Source organism: Antechinus flavipes, chromosome 3, assembly GCF_016432865.1.
Source record: "Antechinus flavipes isolate AdamAnt ecotype Samford, QLD, Australia chromosome 3, AdamAnt_v2, whole genome shotgun sequence".
Lineage (NCBI taxonomy): Eukaryota > Metazoa > Chordata > Mammalia > Dasyuromorphia > Dasyuridae > Antechinus > Antechinus flavipes.
In genome coordinates this window covers 351,164,762-351,186,411 of record NC_067400.1, presented here as the reverse complement: position 1 = coordinate 351,186,411, position 21,650 = coordinate 351,164,762, and the positions used below count along the sequence as shown (strand labels likewise).

At 36.0% G+C, this 21,650-nt stretch overlaps 1 protein-coding gene across 1 annotated transcript in view; it reads left to right on the top strand.

The window, feature by feature from the left end:
• The window catches only part of MARCO (macrophage receptor with collagenous structure), a 54,496-nt gene that overhangs the window by 17,555 nt on the left and 15,291 nt on the right, over positions 1-21,650 (top strand). The window contains exons 4-12 of the mRNA XM_051985758.1: positions 405-440; positions 5,609-5,698; positions 5,792-5,836; positions 6,998-7,042; positions 7,532-7,639; positions 18,693-18,791; positions 18,884-18,919; positions 19,491-19,589; positions 19,780-19,842. Coding sequence (XP_051841718.1) covers positions 405-440; positions 5,609-5,698; positions 5,792-5,836; positions 6,998-7,042; positions 7,532-7,639; positions 18,693-18,791; positions 18,884-18,919; positions 19,491-19,589; positions 19,780-19,842 — 621 coding nt within the window. The remainder of the gene's footprint in view (positions 1-404; positions 441-5,608; positions 5,699-5,791; positions 5,837-6,997; positions 7,043-7,531; positions 7,640-18,692; positions 18,792-18,883; positions 18,920-19,490; positions 19,590-19,779; positions 19,843-21,650) is intronic.

Genomic DNA, 21,650 nt, shown 5'->3' with positions numbered 1-21,650 from the left:
AACAAAAAAGTTGCAAAAAAAAGTTTTAAAAAATTTATTACTACTCATACAGCTCTTTAGTCCACACACCAAACATTTCTTCCTAGGTGGCTAGTACAATAAGAAAAAAATGCAAAAAATAAAAAAATTTGATTGAGCTATCAAAATAATCTCTCTTCACTTAGGGTGTTTTGACCACCCACAGTGAAAACACTCTTCAAAAATATATTCAGTATAGACAAGAGATTATATGTGCCTAGGATCCAAACTTACCAGAAGAATGTATTCTTGGGGAGTATGGTGTCTCTATGTATCTTTCTAAAAGGCTGAGATCTTTTTTTTAGCTTAGATAAAGCTGAGCTCTGTGGAAGAGATATCCAAAATGATACAGAAGAGACTGTGACATATAAAACTTTCTGTTTCAGGGTTTCGAGGAAGCAAAGGTGATCCAGGCTCTCCAGGTAGGTCTACTCTTGTTTCCTCTACTCCTTCATAAATTTCATAAGGCTATGTTGGAACCTCTTTTTTGAAATTTCACAAAATATAGCCCAATCTAGTCTTATTTCCCTAGAAGACTTCTCTATATTAACCATCTCAGCAACAAGCCTTGTATTTTCTTCCCTCTTTGCCTTTGTCTGTACTTTCCCCCCTTTTGGGGAGGGGGCTCTTTACCTCCCCCCTCCCACCAAATAATTTCCACATGTTTTCTAAGGCCAAGTCAGAAGCCTCACCTCTGATCCCGCTCATCTTCTTCCTCTGACTTTCTGTTGCATGTACTATCTGTGCTATTCATTTAATACACAGTATACCTTGCCTTCTATTTTCAAAGATGTCTTATCTTTCTTGTTAGATTGCAATATCCTCGAGGGGAGGGACTGTATCTTATTCATCTTTGTGTCCTCCAGAGGACCTTGCATATAGTAGCTGCTCAATAAAATCAACAATAAATAACTCTTGATTTGGTTGACATTCAATTCTAGGAATAAATAGATGAAACTTTCTGAAGGCAAGAATCTTTGGATCCATTATTTATTAAGTGACTCCAATGTGTACTATGTACTGTCTAGACAATAGCAAACCATTGTGCAGAGAGGAAAATTTGAGTATTTCCAATATTGTGGGTGCTTTTCCAAGAACCATCAGCAATCCAAACATCTGTTCCCAGCCAATCTTATTAATTCTTTAAAAGTTCTCTTCCCAACTTCCAGGTATAGAATTCCAAGGCACAGATTTATTGTTTTTCCCAAACATCCCTGGATGCAAGGTCATCCTTACAATATGGTAAAGAAGTTCTGAACCCCTGCTCTCTTTCACCTTTTGCTGGACTGCCAGTGGGTCAAGGAAGACAATTGGTAAGAGAGGGCAGAGCTCTACAAGTTAGTACTAACAATAATAACAATGATTATTATTATATCCAAATATAACAAAAATTACATACAATGAGTCCTTAAATTCTCCCATGACCAGACTAAGCCTTAGGCCTGCTCCTTTCCCTTTCCTTAAATTCTTTAGGCTTCCTTTTTGTCACTTAATCTTTCAACATTTTCCTTGTTGGGGCAGTTAGGTGGTGCAGTGGATAGAGCATCAGCCCTGAAGTTCAAATCTGGTCTCAAATACTTAAGACATCCTAGCTGTGTGACCCTGGGCAAGTCACTTAATTCCAATTGCCTCAGCCAAAAAAAAAAAAAAAAACCCACAAACAACAACAACAACAACAACAACAACAACAACAACAAAAACCATTTTCTTTGTTACTACTATTTCTTGAAAGCAGATATTATCTATAATAAAATAAATATATGCTACTAATAACTAACATTTATATAATGCTTTAAAGTTTGCAAAGTACTTTACAGGTTATTTCATTATATCATCACAACTATCCTGTGAAAGAAGTATTATTATTTTTATTATATATTTTTATTATCCCCATTTTACAGGGGATAATTAAGGCACCACATAGATTAAGTAATTTTCCCCGGATCACACAGCTAGATACAGCTTTCTCTGGTTCCAAGTCCAGCATTATGCTGCCTAGCAGTCATTCCCACGGATTTCTAACTAGAACTTGAGGTCTGGTGCAAAAATCACAGAATCACAATTTCTCCAACTCTTACTTGAAAAGCTTGTCCAGAGAATCTAAGCCACTATACCCACATATACCACAGCCACCCATGAAAGAAAGGGGAAGTTGCTTCAGATTTATTTATATTGGAAAGCAGCTCTGGGAACTAGGGGCAATTTCCCCATGGCACTGAAACTATTCAGAACCTTTTACTTTCCCTAGAACCACGATGGCATATAAGTAAATGAATGCTAATTAGCTAACTCATAACTTGTCCTATAATCTAGACAAAAGGAACAAACCATTGAATTCTGCTTCTGCTGAGGATGCTTAAGAAAGATGAATTCTAGATCAAGGTTTCTCAAAGTATAGTCTGAAGATCCATGAGGTCAAAACTATTTTCATAAAAATAACCAAATGTTTTCATTTCTAACAGAGTATATATATATATCAATGGATATAATCCACATAAACAAAAAATCTTTGGAGGATTCCTAATAACTTTAGGAATATAAAGGTTCTAAGACTACAAAGTTTGAGAATCACTGTCTTGGAGGAACTAAGAACAGTATTCTTCCCTTGAGTGTTTAGAAAACAAGAACTACCCTGTGACAATATGTACCAAGACCCATGTGACTCCCTTTTTATTATTTAAGTAATTAATGTTGAGGAAGCTTAAGCTATTGGGAGACATCTCTGTACTAGATGTCTAGGAACAAACTCCAAATCTCAGCAAATCACAGTGACTTTGAAATCTGTAACCCAACTCCTCTGAACCTCAGTCTCATCGTCTATATATAAAGCCCTCATGGATTAATGTGAGGGGAAAATAAGACAATAGCTGTAAAAAACACTATAATAAAATACTCTATGAATACATATAATATAATGTGAATATAACAATAATATGTTTCATAGAATTTTAGAGTTAAGTGAACTTAGGAGATGATTTGGTATATTTACCTTGTTTTACAATAAATTGATTGAATTGTCCAATTTCACATAGCTAAAAACTCAAGCTAGAACCAAGCTTCCTAACTCCTAATCTATTGCTATTTTCATAAATCAAGAATTTATTTAGTTTTTGCACATGCTAGAACTGGCATGGGAGGAATACAAAGAAGCATGACATGGACCTCAACCCCCAAGGAATCATGGGGTATCACAAATGTAAGATTTCTCAGAGGTCGTATCTAGTCTAATTCTTATCTAAACAAGAAACTCTAAAAAAGGGCTATATGGCCTTCATTTGATGTTCTCTGATGTTTACTATCCATTTTTCCTTGAGTCTTCTCAATCTAGACCATTCCTCTCTAGGCCAATTCCCTTCTCCCATTGGCAACTTTCTCCTGGGACTTCCATTCAGGAGAGACTCTTCAATTTTCTTCTGGTTCTGCTTCTGATTTTTGACTTGGATAACTTCTCTTTTTATGGATAACTTCCTTTCCCAACTTCTTTTCTGCTGCTTTTTCTTCGTTGTCTTCCTCCATTAGAATGTTAGTTTTTACAGGTCAATGACTATCCTTCTCTTTGCTTGTTTATCCCCAGTGTTTAGTATAGTTCCTGGCACACAGTAAATACTTAATAAATGTTTATTGATTTGGCTCACTAGCACCTTGAACATGTCATTTAAACTCCCTAGGTCTTGCTTTCCTCATCTAAAAAATTATATTAGATGGCTTCAGAAGTCTCTTCTAGCTCTAAATCCACTACCTTTTGATGCTATAACCCTTCAGTAAGGGGAAACTGACAGCTATAGTGGTTTAGAAGTTCTTTCTTAGTTTAATCTGAAATCTTCCAGGCTGTAGTTTTTAACCATCACCAACTGCACCTTGTTCTTAAGGTTCTGCACCTTGAACTTAAATGAATCAAGCCTGATCTCCAATTTTATTCCATATAACAGCCCTTTATCAGGAAGGAAGGAAGGAAGGAAGGAAGGAAGGAAGGAAGGAAGGAAGGAAGGAAGGAAGGAAGGAAGGAAGGAAGGAAGGAAGGAAGGAAGGAAGAAAAGAAAGAAGGAAAAGGGAAAGGAAGGAAGGAAGGAAGGAAGGAAGGAAGGAAGGAAGGAAGGAAGGAAGGAAGGAAGGAAGGAAGGAAGAAAAGAAAGATGGAAAAGGGAAAGGAAGGAAGGAAGGAAGGAAGAAGGAAGGAAGGAAGGAAGGAAGAAAAGAAAGATGGAAAAGAGGAAGGAAGGAAGGAAGGTAAGGAAGAAAAGAAAATATAAACAGAGGGAGGGAGGGAGGAAGGAAGGGAGAAAATGAAGAGAGACAAAGAAGGAAAGAAGAGAAGGAAGAAAAGAAGAAATACAAAAGAAAGGAAGGAAGAAAAAAGAAAGAAAGGAGGAAGGAAGAAAAGAAGAGGAAAGGACAGAAAGATGAAAAGGGGGAAAGGTGAGAAAGAAAGGAAGGAAGAGTGAGAAAGAAGGAAGAAAGATGAAGAGAGAGAGAAGAAGGGTAAAGGAAAAAGGAAGAAAAGAAAGAAAGAAAAGAGGAAGGAAGGAAAGAGGGAGGGAAGGAAAATAAGGAAAGGAGGAAGGAAGGAAAGAGGGAAGTAGAGAGGGAGGGAAAGAGGGAAGGAAGGAAGGAAAGAAGAAGGAAGGAAGGAAGAAAGAAAGAAAGAGAGGAAAGAAAGAAAAAAGAAAGAAAGAAAGAAAAAGAAAAAGGAAGGGAGGGAGGGAAGAAGGGAGGGAAGGAAAAAAAAGAAAGAAACTAAGGGAAGGAGACAAGCATTTATCAAGCACTTATTTTATGTCAGGCATTGGGCTGAGCACTTTGAAAATATTATCTCACTTAACTCTCACGACAACCCTGTGGCATAGGTGTTATTATGATCCACATTTTACAGTTGAGCAAACTGAGGTAGATATAAGTGAGTTATCTGAAGCCAAATTTGAATTCATCCCTTCCTGGCTCCAGGTCCCGTATTCTTTCTATCATGTCACCTAGCTGCATTTTTCATAGCATAGAATTGTATACTATCAAAGTCAGAAAGACTACCCTTCATCATGAATTATCTAATCCAATTCTGTCATTTTAGAGATAAGGAGACTGAGACTCAAAGGAATGAAATGACCATGGTCACCTAGTAGGTGGCAGGGCTGAGCTGAATCTAGTTTCTATGGTTAACTCTTAGGTCAGGGCTTCTCCTATTACAATTCTCTTCTCCAGTATAAAGATTCCCATTTTTCTGTCATTTATCCTTGTGTCTGGATGTTACAACTGTGACAAGCCCAGATGCACACATCCTTCAAGAAGACTTGATTAAGGGTCTATCATGTGCCAGGTATCATTCTGAGTGCTGAGGATACACAAAGAAGAAAACTATCTAACTCTCAACTGGCTTCTAACAGTAAAGAGAGATGAAGAGACAGCTCACAGTCCAAAGCAGACAAGTGATGATGAGTGATGTTGGTGACTGGAGTTCACAGGAAAGAGAAATGATCAATTTGATTTTAGCTTCATAGAAAAGCTGGTGTTTTAAACTTGCACAAGTAATTGTCACAAGACAAGAGAATGTATTTATCATTTTTTGTACTCTTATTGGTGTTTTTCCTTTTTTGTCTAGGACCCCAGGGAAAAAAGGGTGATGCTGGATTACCCGGATTGCCAGGTGTAAAAGGAGAAAAAGGAACCTCTGGAAGGGATGGAATTCCAGGTATGCATCCATATATTTTGTGCCTTTCTAATGCTGCGAGACGTCCTTTTTTCAGGCACTAATACTTCATGATTGATTTGCCTTTCCTTTCAGGACAACCTGGACCTAAAGGATCACCAGGGAGCCAAGGAGCAGCAGGTAAATGAAAGATGGGCCTATTGTACAAAGATATAAATAAACTCTTAGAGAAGACCCAACTTCATTCTTTCTGAAATGAATTTCCACGATGAACAAATAAAGGATTTTTTTCTGATCTCCTAGCTAGCACAAGAGAAATGTAAATAGAAGCATCTACTCTGATGGGTATTCCAGACAATCTAATGGACTCATCATCTTCTCATCAAGCCCTGTGCTTTTGCACCTCTTAGCTTTTGCTCACACTGTTCACTCATCTAGGATGCTCTCCACACTTCTAGCAACCTAGCCAAATCCTGCACATTGTTCAAGTTTAATATAAATCCAAATCTCACCTATTACATAATAATTTCTTTTCTTCTTTCCCCCCAAGATAATTGGGGTTAAGTAACTTACCTAAGGTCACACAGCTAGTAAGTGTTAGGTGTCTGAGGCTAGAATTGAACTCAGGTCCTCCTCACTCCAGAGCTGGTGCTCTACTGTATTTTTACTTTCTCTTATTGTTTTCAGCCTACTACATTCTCTCCCTCCACTGACATCTTAATAACACTTATTTTCTGTAATTCTTACTTGCCACTTACTACATGCTATCTTTTAGTGTTAATCTTTTTTCTTACATATGTTGATACTATAGTTTTTATACATTATAAATATATCTTTTTCCCCTATCCTGTCCAGTGAACTATCTAATAACAAAAATTAAGAAATGGAAAAAATTAAAAGCTATTTAGCAATAAACATATTGATTGTGTTTGATAGTATATAAAATAGACAGCTAGGTGCCACAGTAGACAGAGCATCAGGTATGGAGTCGGGAAGATATCAGGCTCTTACTAGCTATGTGTCCCTGGGCAAGTCATTTAACCTTGTTTGCATCAGCTTGATAAATGTAAAATGAGTCGAACATGACTGAAATAATTGAACAAGTATATACAACACTCCACACCCAAAGTCCCCCAACTCTACAAAAAGATGAGGGAGGTACATCAAGTACAAACTTGATTGTTCAGTTTCATGTATGCTGTAATTTATTGGCAATTCTATTTCCATATGCTTTTTAAATTTTTGTATACATACAACATCTAACACAATGTTCATAAATATTTATTGATGACCTGAATTAGAGAATAATGATTGAATTTCTTCTTTTTTCATATATACTAGGCATCCAAGGACCAAAGGGAATTCCAGGGGAACAAGGACCTGCTGGTAACTAATTTCCTTATGGCTATTGATATAACTTTGTAGTTAGATTAAACCAGAGATTCCCGCTAATCTATCTCCAAAGTTCTAGGAAAAGAGAAGGAACTAGGTTAAACTAAAACTGACTCTTTCTTACCAAGTTCCTTGTCCCCAGGCCTTTTCCTAAACTTGCTCAGTTATTGCTAGAATCTAGGATCTTAAGCATAGAGAGCTTTGTTGTGTGGGAGGTAGGATAGAGTGGAAATAACCAAAGATACTCTCTTCTCCCTCATGTACATGGGAAAGATATGTACCAGAAATGGAAAGGCCTCAAAGGATTACTTCACTCTGCAGAGAAGTATCCGGTATAAATGATATTAATAATCAGATGAGCTAAAACTTCACTTTAGAATTTGTTCATTTTCTCCATGCCATGGCCTCCTGTTTCCAGAATGCTCACCGCTATTTTACCCATGTTCCCAAGGTAAGTTTGCTCACTTGATATTCTATGCTCAGGTATCACAGGACCCCGGGGTGAGAAAGGCATCAAAGGGGATAATGGCCCAACAGGCCCTAGAGGTGAAGCTGGAGCTAAAGGAGATAAAGGAGATCAAGGATTCACAGGTAAGTACAATCTAGAGGATTTTTTTTTATTCTTACCTGGAAGGTATATGAGAGCTGTGAGTAACAATTCAATTCAACAAACATTTATTATGCAAATATTACATGCATCACACTAGTTTAGGTTTTGAGGAGAAAAGAATAAAAAAGGAACAATCTCAGACTTCATGGAATTTTGTGGGGTAGGGACAGGAGATGCATAAGTCATAGACACAAAAAAGAAAACAAGATAATTTGAAGAGAGAAAGCATCCTTATAAGTTAAGGGATTCCACATATGACCAAATCTTAGCAAGAAGATAAGAATTCAGTGACATGAAATTGAGGTTGGAGTACATGGAGACAAGAGGAGATGGCTGATGGAAAAGGTATGGAGATGGGAAATGAAATGTCAACTTCTGATAACAGTGGATCAGATAACTAGAACATAATATGAAAGGCAATAATATGAAAAAGGATAGAAAAGAATATTATTAAATGCTTTAAATGGGTAATTAGCTTAGAGGCAATAGGGAATCACCAAAATTTTTTGAACAGGGGAGTGGACATGGTCTATAAATGCCTTAGGAAGATATATTAGTAGTTTTGTGGAGGATGAATCAGAGGGAAAGGAAAATTGAAATCATGTAAGAGAATTTAAAACATTTAAAATAGATTGTGAAAATCAAAAGACAAAGGATTTTATTAAAAGACAGAAAAGTAAAGGGAGGAATAGAAGAGAGGAAATGAAAATGGGTGGAAATAAACTAAAATGGAATGGCTGAAATGTGCTGCTACATGATGTAATCATGGAGGCAGACAGACAGAGGTTTTATTTTTTAATTTGTGATACTATTTTCATTATTTAGATGCTAGGAACAAAAAAGATTAAGGCAATATTGAAAAGTCCAATAAATATATAAAATGCATGCTATTTGTTGATGCCTTGATAAAGGTTCATAGGGGAAAAGAAAGCTGACATACTTCAAATATATTTTCTAGATGGATTTTCTAATTCTTTCATGAATTTTTCCACAGTAGCATAACTTGAAAATGAAGTTATAATCTTTTTCATTTTATACAAGTTCAGCATTTCAGAATATTTTCTTTTTTTGTATGTTCATGGGAATAGTCAATTCTTTTATTTCTTAACTGATGACTATTTTTATCATCACCTTCCAAAATAACTAAATTATCATACTGTCCTCCTTCCAATCATTCACTCATTCCCTCTGTTTCACTTTCACCCCTCATTCTTCTACTCCCTTATAAAGTCCCTTCCACCTTGCTTTTAATAATTTATTTTAAATGTTCTACATTATTTCATATGATTTCAATTTTCCCCTCCCTCTGATCCATCCTCCACAAAACTATCGAAATATCTTCCTAAGGCATTTCTCAGACCATGTTCATGCTCCTATTCAAAAATCTTTAATGGTCCTCTGTTACTCTAGGATAATTTCATAGATAGATAGATAGATAGACAGACAGATAGACAGATAGACACTCCAATCAACCACGAAGTAGATATACCAATAAGTAGATAGGTAGATAGATATACAGATAGACAGACAGATGATAGATAGATGGAAATACAGATAGACAGATTGGACAGACAGATGAGTGGATGGACAGATGGACAGCAGATAGATAGCTAGAGGGAGGGAGAATCAAACATAGATTCATAAGTGATAGATGTAAAGAGGGAGAGTGATACATAGATTCAGATATCATAGATTGATAGATATTGATAGATGATAATAGATAAATATAGATATAGATATACATGTAAAGATACTAAATATGGATATAAATGTAGATACATATGCAAAGCAGGACAAAGAAACTGATTAGGAAGGTATTAAAATGGGAGCTAGGCAAGTAATGTAAATATCTGAACTAGGGTTGTGGACATATTAATCATAGAATCATATGATTATATATTGAGAATTAGAGTAGATCTTTGAGTTTATCTAACCCAATTACCTCATTTTACAAATGAAAACAAGAGGGCTAAAAAGACTTGCCAAAAGAAGTGAAAGAGTCAAAATTGGAATCAGACCTAATAGTGCCAAGTTCATTTCTCCATATGCAGCACTAAGGGAAGGCTGAATGGGATCTCTTTGAATTTATCTGGGGTAGAAACACCCACACTTGGCATCTGATAGAATATGGAAAGGGAAGAAATGAGGTGTAAGACTAATCCCCTGTATGTTTCAGTCAGTCAGATATAAAATAACTATATAAGTTCAAAGATTAACTTTACAAATATAAAGTATGGGACAACCTGGTTTAATGGCAGTTAATATAAAACAGACTCAAGTATGCAAAATCATTATGATCCAACAATATGTGGCAGCCAGAAAACCTTACGTAATCCTAAACTTCTTTAATAGAAACACAGGGTCCAGAAAAAGCAAGCCTCTTTACTGGTAGGACTATATTGAGAGTATTATGTCCAGTTCTGGAGGCCATAGTTTCAAAAAACAGCAAACCAGAGTGTCTCCAAGGGAGAATGAACAGAATGGTAAAGTGGACTTAAAACCACGCCACATAAGGCATGTCATCAGGAGGATGTCACTCACCTTATTCTCTCAGCCTTGATTTTTCTCATTTATACAATGAGTATAATGATACCTGTATTATCTCTTTCGTAGGACTTTTGTAGGATTCAACAATGGGCATATTCCTATATATATAATACTTTGAATATTTTAGAACATTTATAAATGTCTATAATTACACTAAATAGCCACTGAGATACTTTCTGTTAATAGATCTTAATAGAGTGTTGAATCTTTTGTCTAGTCATATCACTCATGATTGATTCAGATAGAGACTGAAATCTACTCTGTTAGCCCTTTTTTTTTAAATAACTTTTTATTGACAGAACCCATGCCAGGGTAATTTTTTACAGCATTATCCCTTGCACTCACTTCTGTTCCAATTTTTCCCTTCCCTCCCTCCATCCCCTCCCCCAGATGGCAAGCAATCCTTTACATGTTGAATAGGTTACAGTATATCCTAGATACAATATATGTGTGCAGAACCAAACAGTTTTCTTGTTGCACAGGGAGAATTGGATTCAGAAGGTATAAATAACCCGGGAAGAAAAACAAAAATGCAAGCAGTTTATATTCATTTCCCAGTGTTCTTTCTTTGGGTGTAGCTGCTTCTGTCCATCCTTGATCAGTTGGAACTGAATTAGCTCTCTTTATTGAAGAGATCCACTTCCATCAGAATACATCCTCAAACAGTATCATTGTTGAGATATATAACGATCTGGTTCTGCTCATTTCACTTAGCATCAGTTCATGTAAGTTTCGCCAGTCCTCTCTGTATTCATCCTGCTGGTCATTCCTTACAGAACAATAATATTCCATAACGTTCATATACCACAATTTACTCAACCATTCTCCCATTGATGGGCATCCTTTCATTTTCCAGCTTCTAGTCACTACAAACAGGGCTGCTACAAACATTTTGGCACATACAGGTCCCTTTCCCTTCTTTAGTATCTCTTTGGGGTATAAGCCCAGTAGAAACACTGCTGGTTCAAAGGGTATGCACAGTTTGATAACTTTTTGAGCATAGTTCCAAATTGCTCTCCAGAATGGCTGGATGTGTTCACAATTCCACCAACAATGTATCAGTGTCCCTGTTTTCCCTACTTTGTTAGCCCTTGATTTTTTTCTCTAGTGTGGTCATAAACTTCTATTAAACCAGGTTTCTCTTTCCTTATTTTATATAGTTTAATTTTTTTGACCTATGTTGGTATGTTATATTTAACTGAGATTTTTCATTTCTATATGATTAGTGAGTATTTATCATGTAAAAACCCTAATCCTAATTACTATAGGAGCCATCAAAAAAAAAAGTACAAAGCTCAGAAAACTGAGAATCTAAAGGGGGCTGGGAGGATGGTAAAATCTCAGCTAGGTGGGGGAGTGAATAGAGTACTGAGCCTGCAATCAGAATGAATTCAAATCTGATTTCAGACTCTTACTAACTATATGACTTTGGGCAAGTTATTTAACCTTGTTTGCCTCAGTTTCTCATGTATAAAATGAAATGGAGAAAGAAATAGCAGACCACTGCAGTCTCTTTGCCAAGAAAATTCCAAATGGAATCACAGAGAGTCCCAGACACAACTGAAAAAAATGGTTTAATATCAACAATAAAAGTCTTTAAAAGTTAGATAATCTCTGTTCACTACAACTATATGTGGATAATCACAAAGTAATATCCCCTAGAAATCTAGTTGTTAAACATTTATTCTTAAGTATAAGCAAGAAAGGATAGTCTGGAAAGTCATGAGAATATAGATTTTTGGAATGGAAAGAGAAAATCATTTGAGTGGAGGAAAATCATCTAAGGGAATGAGGAGTCAGGGGCTTGGTGGCAGTGGGGAGGCAGGGCAGTGAATTCTAGAATGAATTATTAAAGAGATGTTTGGTGAACAAAGAGAAAAGAAAATGGTGACTACAAAGAGCTAGCTTCATCAAGAACAGATTAAGCTAGTTTAAACAATTTAGGAAACAGGAGGTCAGCTGATTTGCTGGTTGTAATTCAGCTAGTTAGTGAGCTTCCAGTTATGATAGAACTCAGATGCCAGGTCTCCCCTTTCTAAGGTTTTTAACTTTGGGCTCCTAGCCAACCTAAAAACATTTCCCTGAATGTCAAACAGTACTATTGCCCCATCTCGCCACATCTGCTGTCAGAAGTCTTGCTGTTTTGTCATTTACCAAAGTTGGGAAATGCAGTTTGCCTTTTTTTAATGAAAAATCAATGGTTTCATTTCCTCAGGAATCAGGAACTCCATCCTGAGGGCCCCCTGAGGTCTTCCTAAGATATCATCACAAGATTCTCTTACTCAATTCACCCCAGTAATTGTTATTTCTAGAAAAATGAAAATGTCTCCAAATAGTATTGAACGCAGCCTAAAAGGGGGTCTCCAAGGTAAAACCTTCAACCCTGTGTTTTCCTGGAAGCTTGTACAAAAAAGGATAAAATCTCAGAATTGATAGGAACCTCAAGGCCTAAATGATCTCTATGCTATCTTCTATCTCCCAATCATAGGATTCTTTGATTTGAGAACTAGAAAAGATCTTAGCAATTATTTTATCTAGCAAGATAGATGGATAGATGGATAAATGGATAGATAGATGGATGGATAAATGGATGGGTGGATAGATAGATAGCTTAGGTAGCTAGCTTAGTTGTTTTTGAAATTTCCATGGCCTTGGTTAATGGTCCATATATAGTAACAATGATTTGTTGAGCTGATTTCAGTTAATTTTTTATAGTAATTGCCTTCATAAATCCCTGTCCATGTTAGTTCTTAATAATGGGGTAAATTATCTGTTGCAAGGCAGAGAAAGGAAAGCTTAACTGAAGTTGGACTATTTCACGTTCTCTTACCCTACCATCATAGAGCCAATGACCTTAAACTTCATTTCCAACCACATTTGGATTTCTTGAACAAAACTCACCTAAAACCCCAAATGAAGCAGCTTATTGAAGTGTGACAAAAAGATTCCTGAAACTGACAGAGATTCTTTTCCATGTAGAGTTCAGAGATTTCTTCTCCTGCTTTTTCACTATTCAGTGGCTGGATATTAATATTTTGATCTTTAGCTTTTACAAAAATAAGAATGTGATTTCTATAAATGAAAATATTTTAACCCAATTTTTATGACAAATTAGAATAAAGTTCTCAGAGTTCATAATTATGGGATTTTTATCCATAGCAAGTACTCCACTAATGTTTGTTTGTAAAGGATTTTCTAAACTGATAAAATTGAACTATGTCAGACTAAACCTGTGACTCAGGCAGGGAAAACTTCTCTGAGAGAAGCTACTTTCCCAGTAGAGTCCTTATTTGGGGGTCATCCAAGTGAAGCCTAAAAATTAAGTGGGCTAGGGAGTTTCCCAACCCCCTCCCCATCCCTACTGATATGTGCCATATATTGCTGGCAAATAAAGAATGAGAGCAAGGGATTAGAAAAGGACAGATCTAATGCAAATGAGCTTTGAATGATGATGAGCGGAAAGTTTGAAATCAAGGTGCTCCAGGAAAATAGATATGAAACAGAAGGAAAAACAATCATACACTTTTTTAAAATTCTCTGAATGTTTTAAGTCTTGCATTTATTCCTATCCTTTCAGATCTTTGTACATGAAGTCCCTAAATTTCATTTTTAAAAATTAATTTTAGAAACTTAGGGGCTAAGATGAGTTTGGGAGTACTGATTGCACCTGAAGGTCTGGTTTCTCATAAGGTGAATAGTTGATTGCTTAGAGCTCATAGCACTTCCTGTCTATGCTACTTGATGTAGGCAATGAATCATGTGCTGCCTTATCACATCCCTCTTACCCGTCTTTATTATTAACTCTTGTATTGTTGTTTAACCTTGCACTTGAGGATTATTTAGTGGAGGAGAGCTGCTCTCTCAGCATCCTTATTATATATAAGTCTGCAAGGATCAGACCTCAATAACCCCAAGGCACTTAACTCATTCGAAAGTGTTCTGAGAATATCTCTAAGTCTGTGATTTGAAGATGAATTTCTGCTCTTTAAGAGGGAAGCTTTCATACCAGAAGTTTCTCATACCTTTGAAATCACAGACCCAGACCAAAGAATAATAATATAGATTTACATAACATTTTACAAAGTTCTTTATATACATTATCTATTTGAACCTCATAACTAACCAGTAAGATAGGCACTATAGGTATTAGTATCACTACTATATGGGATTATAAATTAGAGCTGGTAGATACCTTAGAAGCCATCATATCTATCCCCTCCCTATTTTACAGATAAGGAAACTGAGTCCAGTTTGCATCAAAAGCCATATAAAGAAAAGGATCTCATCAGAATCTCTAGAAAGAGTTTAAATGACTTATTTCAATTTTAACCTAGGCTTTCCTGACTCTCAAATCCAGCATTCTATCCTCTATAGTAGAATGCCTAAATATTTGGAAGTTTCCACATATTCATGATAAAACTCCATGAAGACATAATCAACATTGCAAATAATAACTTCATTCTTTAACTGCATTTTGATTGGTCTCTGCTGGAGGCCTTTTTTACATGCAACTAGTAGTAGATTCTCAAATAGATTAGAGATTGGTTAAAGAAATTGGTTAAAATATACTTAAACATATTTAACATGTATGGGACTACCTACCTTCTAGGGGGGGAAGGGGGAAGGAGGGGAAAAGTTGGAACAGAAGGTTTTGCAAAGGTCAATGTTGAAAGTGACTCTGGCTTGTCTTACTCCACCCCCTAATCCCTCCTACAATTCTCTGTAGATACCAAAAGATCGAGCCAGCACAGAATAGTGGGAAGGGCCATTTTCTAAGCATATGCTAATAGAATATTGTCCAATAAGTAATTAGCCTTAAGTGCTCAGTTGTCTGATTCCAGTGCACCTACTCAGAGTTTCAGCCTTTTACAAAAAGTAAAATTAAAAAAAGGAAAAAAAATAGGAATTTAGACCATTTTTATATGACTATGTTCAATTTTGATTTTTTTATTTTAAAATTTCCTAATCATGTTCTTTGACTATTTATTAATTGGAGAATGACAGATTATAGATTTGACAGAGTTCTTTATATGTTTGAGATATGACTTTTTTTCCGAGAAACTGTTTACAAATTTTCCCTAAACTTGCTGTTTTCCTTCTAATTTTGACTTTTATTTGTATAAAACTTTTTTGATTTAATATAATATAAATTATTTTACATTCCAAAAAAAAAAAAAAGAAATTAGTTAAAGATTTCATCTTAGACATCATGGCATAGTAGACAGAGCACTAGGCCTGGAGTTAAGAAGACCTCAATTCTAACTCCATCTCAGGCGCTGCTAATTAGCATGTATCATCTCTGAGTCTTAAGCTTCACATCTGTAAAATGAGGGGACAACTAGGTGACAATACACCAGAATACAGACCTGGAGTCAGAAGACTCATCTTCATGAGTTCAAATCTGGCCTCAAACACTTAGAAAATAGCTATGTAACCCTGGCCAACTCACTTAACCCTACTTGCCTCATTTCCTCATCTGTGAAATGAGCTGGAGAAGGAAATGCCACACCATTCTAGTATCTTGCCAAGAAAGCCATAAATGAGGTCACAGAGAGTCAGACATGACTGAACAACAACAACAAAATGAGAATCATAGCTTTAGTATTTCTCTTACATGTTGTTGTGATTCAAATGTAAGAAAATGTATAAAATGTTTTGCATATTTTAAAGAACTATATTAAATATCAATTATTATTATTTGTGCAGAGTACAGGAGTAGAGATCACAAATCTAGTCCAACTCAGAAATTAGGTGATCTTGGGAAAATAACATTATCCCTCTGGTTCGTAGTTGCCAAACCTGAAGAGGATGGGGTTAAATAAAAGGAAGGGGATGGATTTAAGCAGTAAACAATGCTTAGACTGTAAATAGTTGTTTAAGGACTTCAATCCATATTCTAATGTTCTCCAATACAGTTTCTATATCAGCATCCTTAATTTCACCTTCAATTTCTCTTCCCTAATTGACTGTCCCACTCCCTGTAGTTCTGCTTCTCTTCTCTCCTCAAGTCTACCACAACTTCCCTCTTCATCTCTTAATGAATAATATACTTTATACTTTACTAAAAGAGCCTTACTGAGTGTGAATCTCCTCTGCTCCTCTTATGTATCTCAAAAGCTATAACATTGAACATACTCTCCTTTTCTCCATTCTTTAATAAAGAAAAAAATGGCTACTTGTTCTCTTGACTTAATGTTCCTCCCTCCTCTATTCCAATAAGCTTAACCCTGAAAACATCTCCTTTATGATTTTCAGTCTCTCTATATAGTTCTCCTTTTCTTAATGCCTATAAAAAATATCCAAGTCTCCTCCATCCTTAAAAATTTAAAAAAAAAAAAAAAAAAAACTTCCACTGATCTTACAATCCCCTCAGGCCATCATTCTCTATAATTCCTCTCTTTCACAGTCAAATATCTAGAGAAAAATAGTCTACACCCCTTTCCTCTTTCTCCTTGCATCCAGTCAAGGATCTCATTCAACTGAAAGTGTTCTCACCAAGTTAACTACTGATCTTTTATATTATGAATATCACATCTTTTTCTCAGTCTTCATCTTTCTTGTAGCACTTGGACCTCTTCTTTTGGACACTATCCTTCCTGTTTGTTTATTTTCTGACACTTTTCTCTCTTAGGTCTTTTCCAATTTGTCTGACTTCACATTCTCCTCTACTAGACTACTACCCCCATCTCATCTCCTTATCATTGGTTTACTCCAAAACTCTATCCTGAACCCTCTTCTTTTCTCTTCCTATGTCCTCACAGTAGATAGTAGACAGTTGGATCTGAAGTCAGGAAGATTTGAGTTCAAATCCTACCTTAGGCATTTACCAGCTATGTGACTACGGGCAAGTTATTCAACTTCTGCCTGCCTTAGTTTCCTCATCTATAAATGGGTACAAATAATAACACCTAGTTCTGGGAATAATGAGAAATATTTGTAAAGTACTTTGAAAACTTCATATCACTATATAAATGCAAGTTATTATTTCTATTATTATTCTCTCATGATTTCATCAGCTTTCATGGGGGCAATTACCATTTCTATGAAGTTGACACTCAGATTTCTATATCTTAGTCCAACTCTTTCTTCTGAGCCCACAGTCTATTCTTATTTTCCCAGTTTAGTTGCATCCAAATCCTGAAATCACTTTCTTTTTTTATTTGTATCTTATATTTACTCATCTGTAAACACATTATATTCCAGTAAAATGTAAGAATAACCCTGACAACAAGGACTATCTCATTTTTCAATTTATATTTCTCATGTTTTGCACAGTTCTTTGCATATTATAAATATTTAATATATGTTTGATAGTTAATTAATTAATTGATCACAAACTTCTCTGAGATATGATCACCAAGTTCTCTGGATGTCCCATAGTCATAGTGAATTCAGCATATCCAAAAAACAAATCTTTCTCCCTAAACCCTCACATCTATCTCACTTTTCTCTCTCTATTGAGGGCACCAATATCATTCTTGTCAATCAGGTCCACAACCTTAGAGTAATCCTTGATTTCACTCTCACTCACCCATATATCCAAGTTGTCAAATTTTCTTGATTCTACTTCCACAATTTCTCTTGTATTACCCCCTCTTTCTAACTTAGAGTCACTACCCCTTAATGCAATTTTCATCACTGAATTATTACAGGAACTTCCTAATTAGGCTACCTAGATTCTTTCCCTTACTGAATCTATTACCGCATAACTCCCAAAATGCTATTTCTTAAAGCAAAGGACTGACTATGTCACTTCTGCCCAAGAAGCAACAGGGACTTCCTCTTGTCTTTGAGATAAAATATGAATTCCTCTGTTAGGCACTTAAATCTCTTCATAGTCTGATTCTTGTGATTTTCCTGATTTAAATCATGTTATCATGTACTTTCTTTTCTAGACATCTATGTCCTACATTCACCTTTTGTGTTTGCTTCTAAACAGATCATCCCCCATGGCTCAGAGGGCACTCTTTCCTCACTGCAACCTCTGGGAATCCATAGCTTACTTATATTTCAATTCAAGTGACTCCTCCTACACAAAACTTTTTCTTATTTCCCAATTATTAGGGCCCACTATCTCTCCACCCCCAAGAACATACACAATACTTTGTAATCAATCAACAAGCATTTCTTAAATGCTTCCTATATGACAAGCACTGTGCTAAGCACTCAAGATGAAAGTGAAATAAATAATCCTAAACTTCAAGGAGTTTAAATTCTGATAATATTATCTCTGGATATATTTAATATTTACTTCTCTGTGTATTTTCTGTTTCTTCCGTCCTCCAATAGAATGTAAACATTTTGAAGACAGAGATGGTTTCATTTCTGTCTTTGTATTTCCAAAATCTACCATAGTACCTGGCACATATTAAGTACTTCATGAATACTGATTGAATGAATAAATTAATGGATTGGAAATTGCAAAAAGTGACAGATGTCATTATTGTCCTCTATTTAAGTCTAACTTATATTTTCTTGTTTTCCTAGGAAGCAAAGGGGAAATGGGCCAGAAAGGAGACATAGGTATAATAGGACCTCCAGGATTACCTGGTTTACAGGGTGTCGCTGGGGAACCAGGCAAAACTGGTAAGATGTCACATAATCAGATATCTCCATTTTCCATTAAGGTAACCCCATGGGAAAGATTACCTGAAAAACTTTTTTTATTATTATTACAGGAATGAATGGGTCTCCTGGGCCAAAAGGAGAGCCAGGTAAGAGCTGGGAGAAGGAATGATAGTTGTATTAGCTTTATTCTTGCCACTACTGCTAACATGTGGTATTTATCAAGCCCCCAAAGCATCCTGATTGCTGAACAGAACCTCAACTCAAAGTCAGTGTGAGAAACCTTTTCTATTTCAGCATTCCTTTAGGCATTTGGGTTTCTAAAAGAAATCTAGTTTCTCTAGAGCAACTGAGAGGCAAAAAAGAGGCAAGACTGATTGATATTGTCTATTATACTCTCCTCTTTTTTCTACAATAGAAGGATAGTGCTTTTGAAATCCAAAGCATGGACTCTAACAACTACAGAAGTCCTAGCAGCTTTCTACCAGTAGTTTATTTAAAAAAAAAAAAAGCACGTAAAACTCAATGGATGCTTTTACTAGTGGCCAATAGTAACTGAAGCTATCTAAAGTAAAATGTTTAAAAGTGTGTTCTAGGATGTTTAGGGATGGGGAGGGCAAATCTTTGACCTTTAAGGACAAGAGAACAGGGGATATCTTTTAGTTTTTTCCAACAATCTCACTAAAATGACCACTAACTTGAAGTTTATTTAACTTTCAGGTCAGCCTGGAGCTAAGGGTGTCGCTGGAGTACCAGGTTCAACTGGAATTCCTGGTGCCAAGGGAGAACCTGGCAAAAATGGTCCTTCTGGACCACCAGGTAATTCAATTCCATGAGCATCTGGTAAGGGTTTATAATTACTTAGCTTTAAGGATACCAAGTCAAAAACCAGTCAGTCCCTGTCTTCAACAAATATACCCTCTGCTGCGCCATCTCTTGATTTTTGTGGTGAATTCTAAAAGTATCTTTACCTACTCCTTACTGTCTCTGTGTTTCATTTGATCTCTAGGACCTCCAGGACCATCTGGACTTATGGGAGTACCAGGTGCAAAAGGAAACAAAGGAGATTCAGGTAATAAAGGACACAAGAGGTCAGATCCCTGGGCAGAACATTCAGGGGCTCAGGCCACTGCAACATCTGCCTATTTGCCAGAACCAAACAAAACTATCTCCCTCTTAATCCCTTTTCTGTCTATCCTTTCAGTCCCTTTCCCCACCCCTCACCCAGGTTCTTAGACACATGAGGGTGAAAGATGTTGTCCATTTCCAGAGGGTCTTCAATGACTGACCTAACTATAACAGATAATAATTTGACATGTTTATGAATGTAAAGTGCTTTATTATCTGTCTCTAATTCCAAAAACAGAATTTGTCCCTGGGACATGGAAGGAATAATAATTTGTCTTCTATACTTCTACTATTTCTGTTACCATAAGTTCATCACTGAGGCACAGGAATAATTGATCTCTGTATATATCATCATTATAAGCTTCCCAGTAGCAATAATGATTCATCTCAGACCTTGGTGACTATTGATTCTGGGGCAAGCTTTGAGGGTGGGGAAGTCCTCAGTTTTGAAGGTTCGGAAATTCAGTCAATCTACCAGCAATAAGGGGAAAGGAATGGCATTGATTCATGACAACCAAATTCAAAGAGAGGGTCAAAATACTGTCAATCTACTAACTTACTATGAAAACTCTGTCAGAAAGATTAAAACTAGAGCCTTTGGCTCAATCAGTTTGCCTACTATTTCAATAAGGAAAACTATCTGTGAAACAAAATTTACTTTAAAAAAAATGACTTGGTGAACCCAGGAAAAGCAGAGGCACATGATGAGCTTTTTGTTTGCTTTTTAAAACTTCTAAAATTTTTAATTTACTTTTTTTTCAACTAATGAAAATCTATCTCACCCCCTCTTCATCTCTCCAATAAAAATGAAATGAAAAGAAAAAAAACCTTTTGTAATAAAATGAATAGTAAAGCAAAATAAGTTCTCACACTGACCATGTCCAAAAGGATATGTGCCTCATTCTATACTCCGAATTTAACCATCATCTCTCTTGCAGAAGATTGTCATAGGTAAAGAGGTGGGATATAAGCATTTATATAGTATCTAGTTCCAAGAACTTTACAAATATCTCATCTGATCCTTATAACAACCCTTAGAAGTAGGTCCATTATTTTTACCATTTTATAGTTGAGGAAACTGAAGAGGGAAAAAAAAAAAATTAAGTGACTTGCCTAGAGTCACAGAGCTAAAGTGTCTCCAAGGCTGGATTTGAACTCAAATTTTTCTGTTTCTAGGTTTAACATTCTATCCATTGTATACTGCCTACTTACCTTTGATTAGAGGCATTAGTCTTTAAAGGAAAAGGAAGGTGACCTGGTGATCCTCACCTCCATAAGCCTCAAGGGTTCCATCAAGTGCACAGAACTTCCTCTATCCACACATTTGAGTACTTCCCACCTCCCTTCTTTAAAAACTCCCAATTGACTTACCTGTTTTCTCTTTCTGCTCAACAGAAGGAAAAAAAAAAACCTAATTTTTGTTATGTAGTAATTTCCAAATTGACTGTGCAGTTTCCTATGAGAATGTTTTAAGAAAACTGCTTCCTGAAATCACTTTAGAGGGCACCTTGATGATACTGGCAAAATTCTTGGGAAACTGCAGTTAGTAGGGGTGTACATGCCTTGTAGCCAAGTAATAACATCCTTGCATGGAAAGACTCTTTAGTCTCAAAGACTATGTGTGTCTTTAAGGACCAGCTGTAATCCTCCTTACCTTCTAATCTAATCTCTTCTTATTCAAGATCATGAATTAATTAATTAATGAAAAACACTATTCTACCTGCTTGGAATACAAGTACAGAAACTGAAATG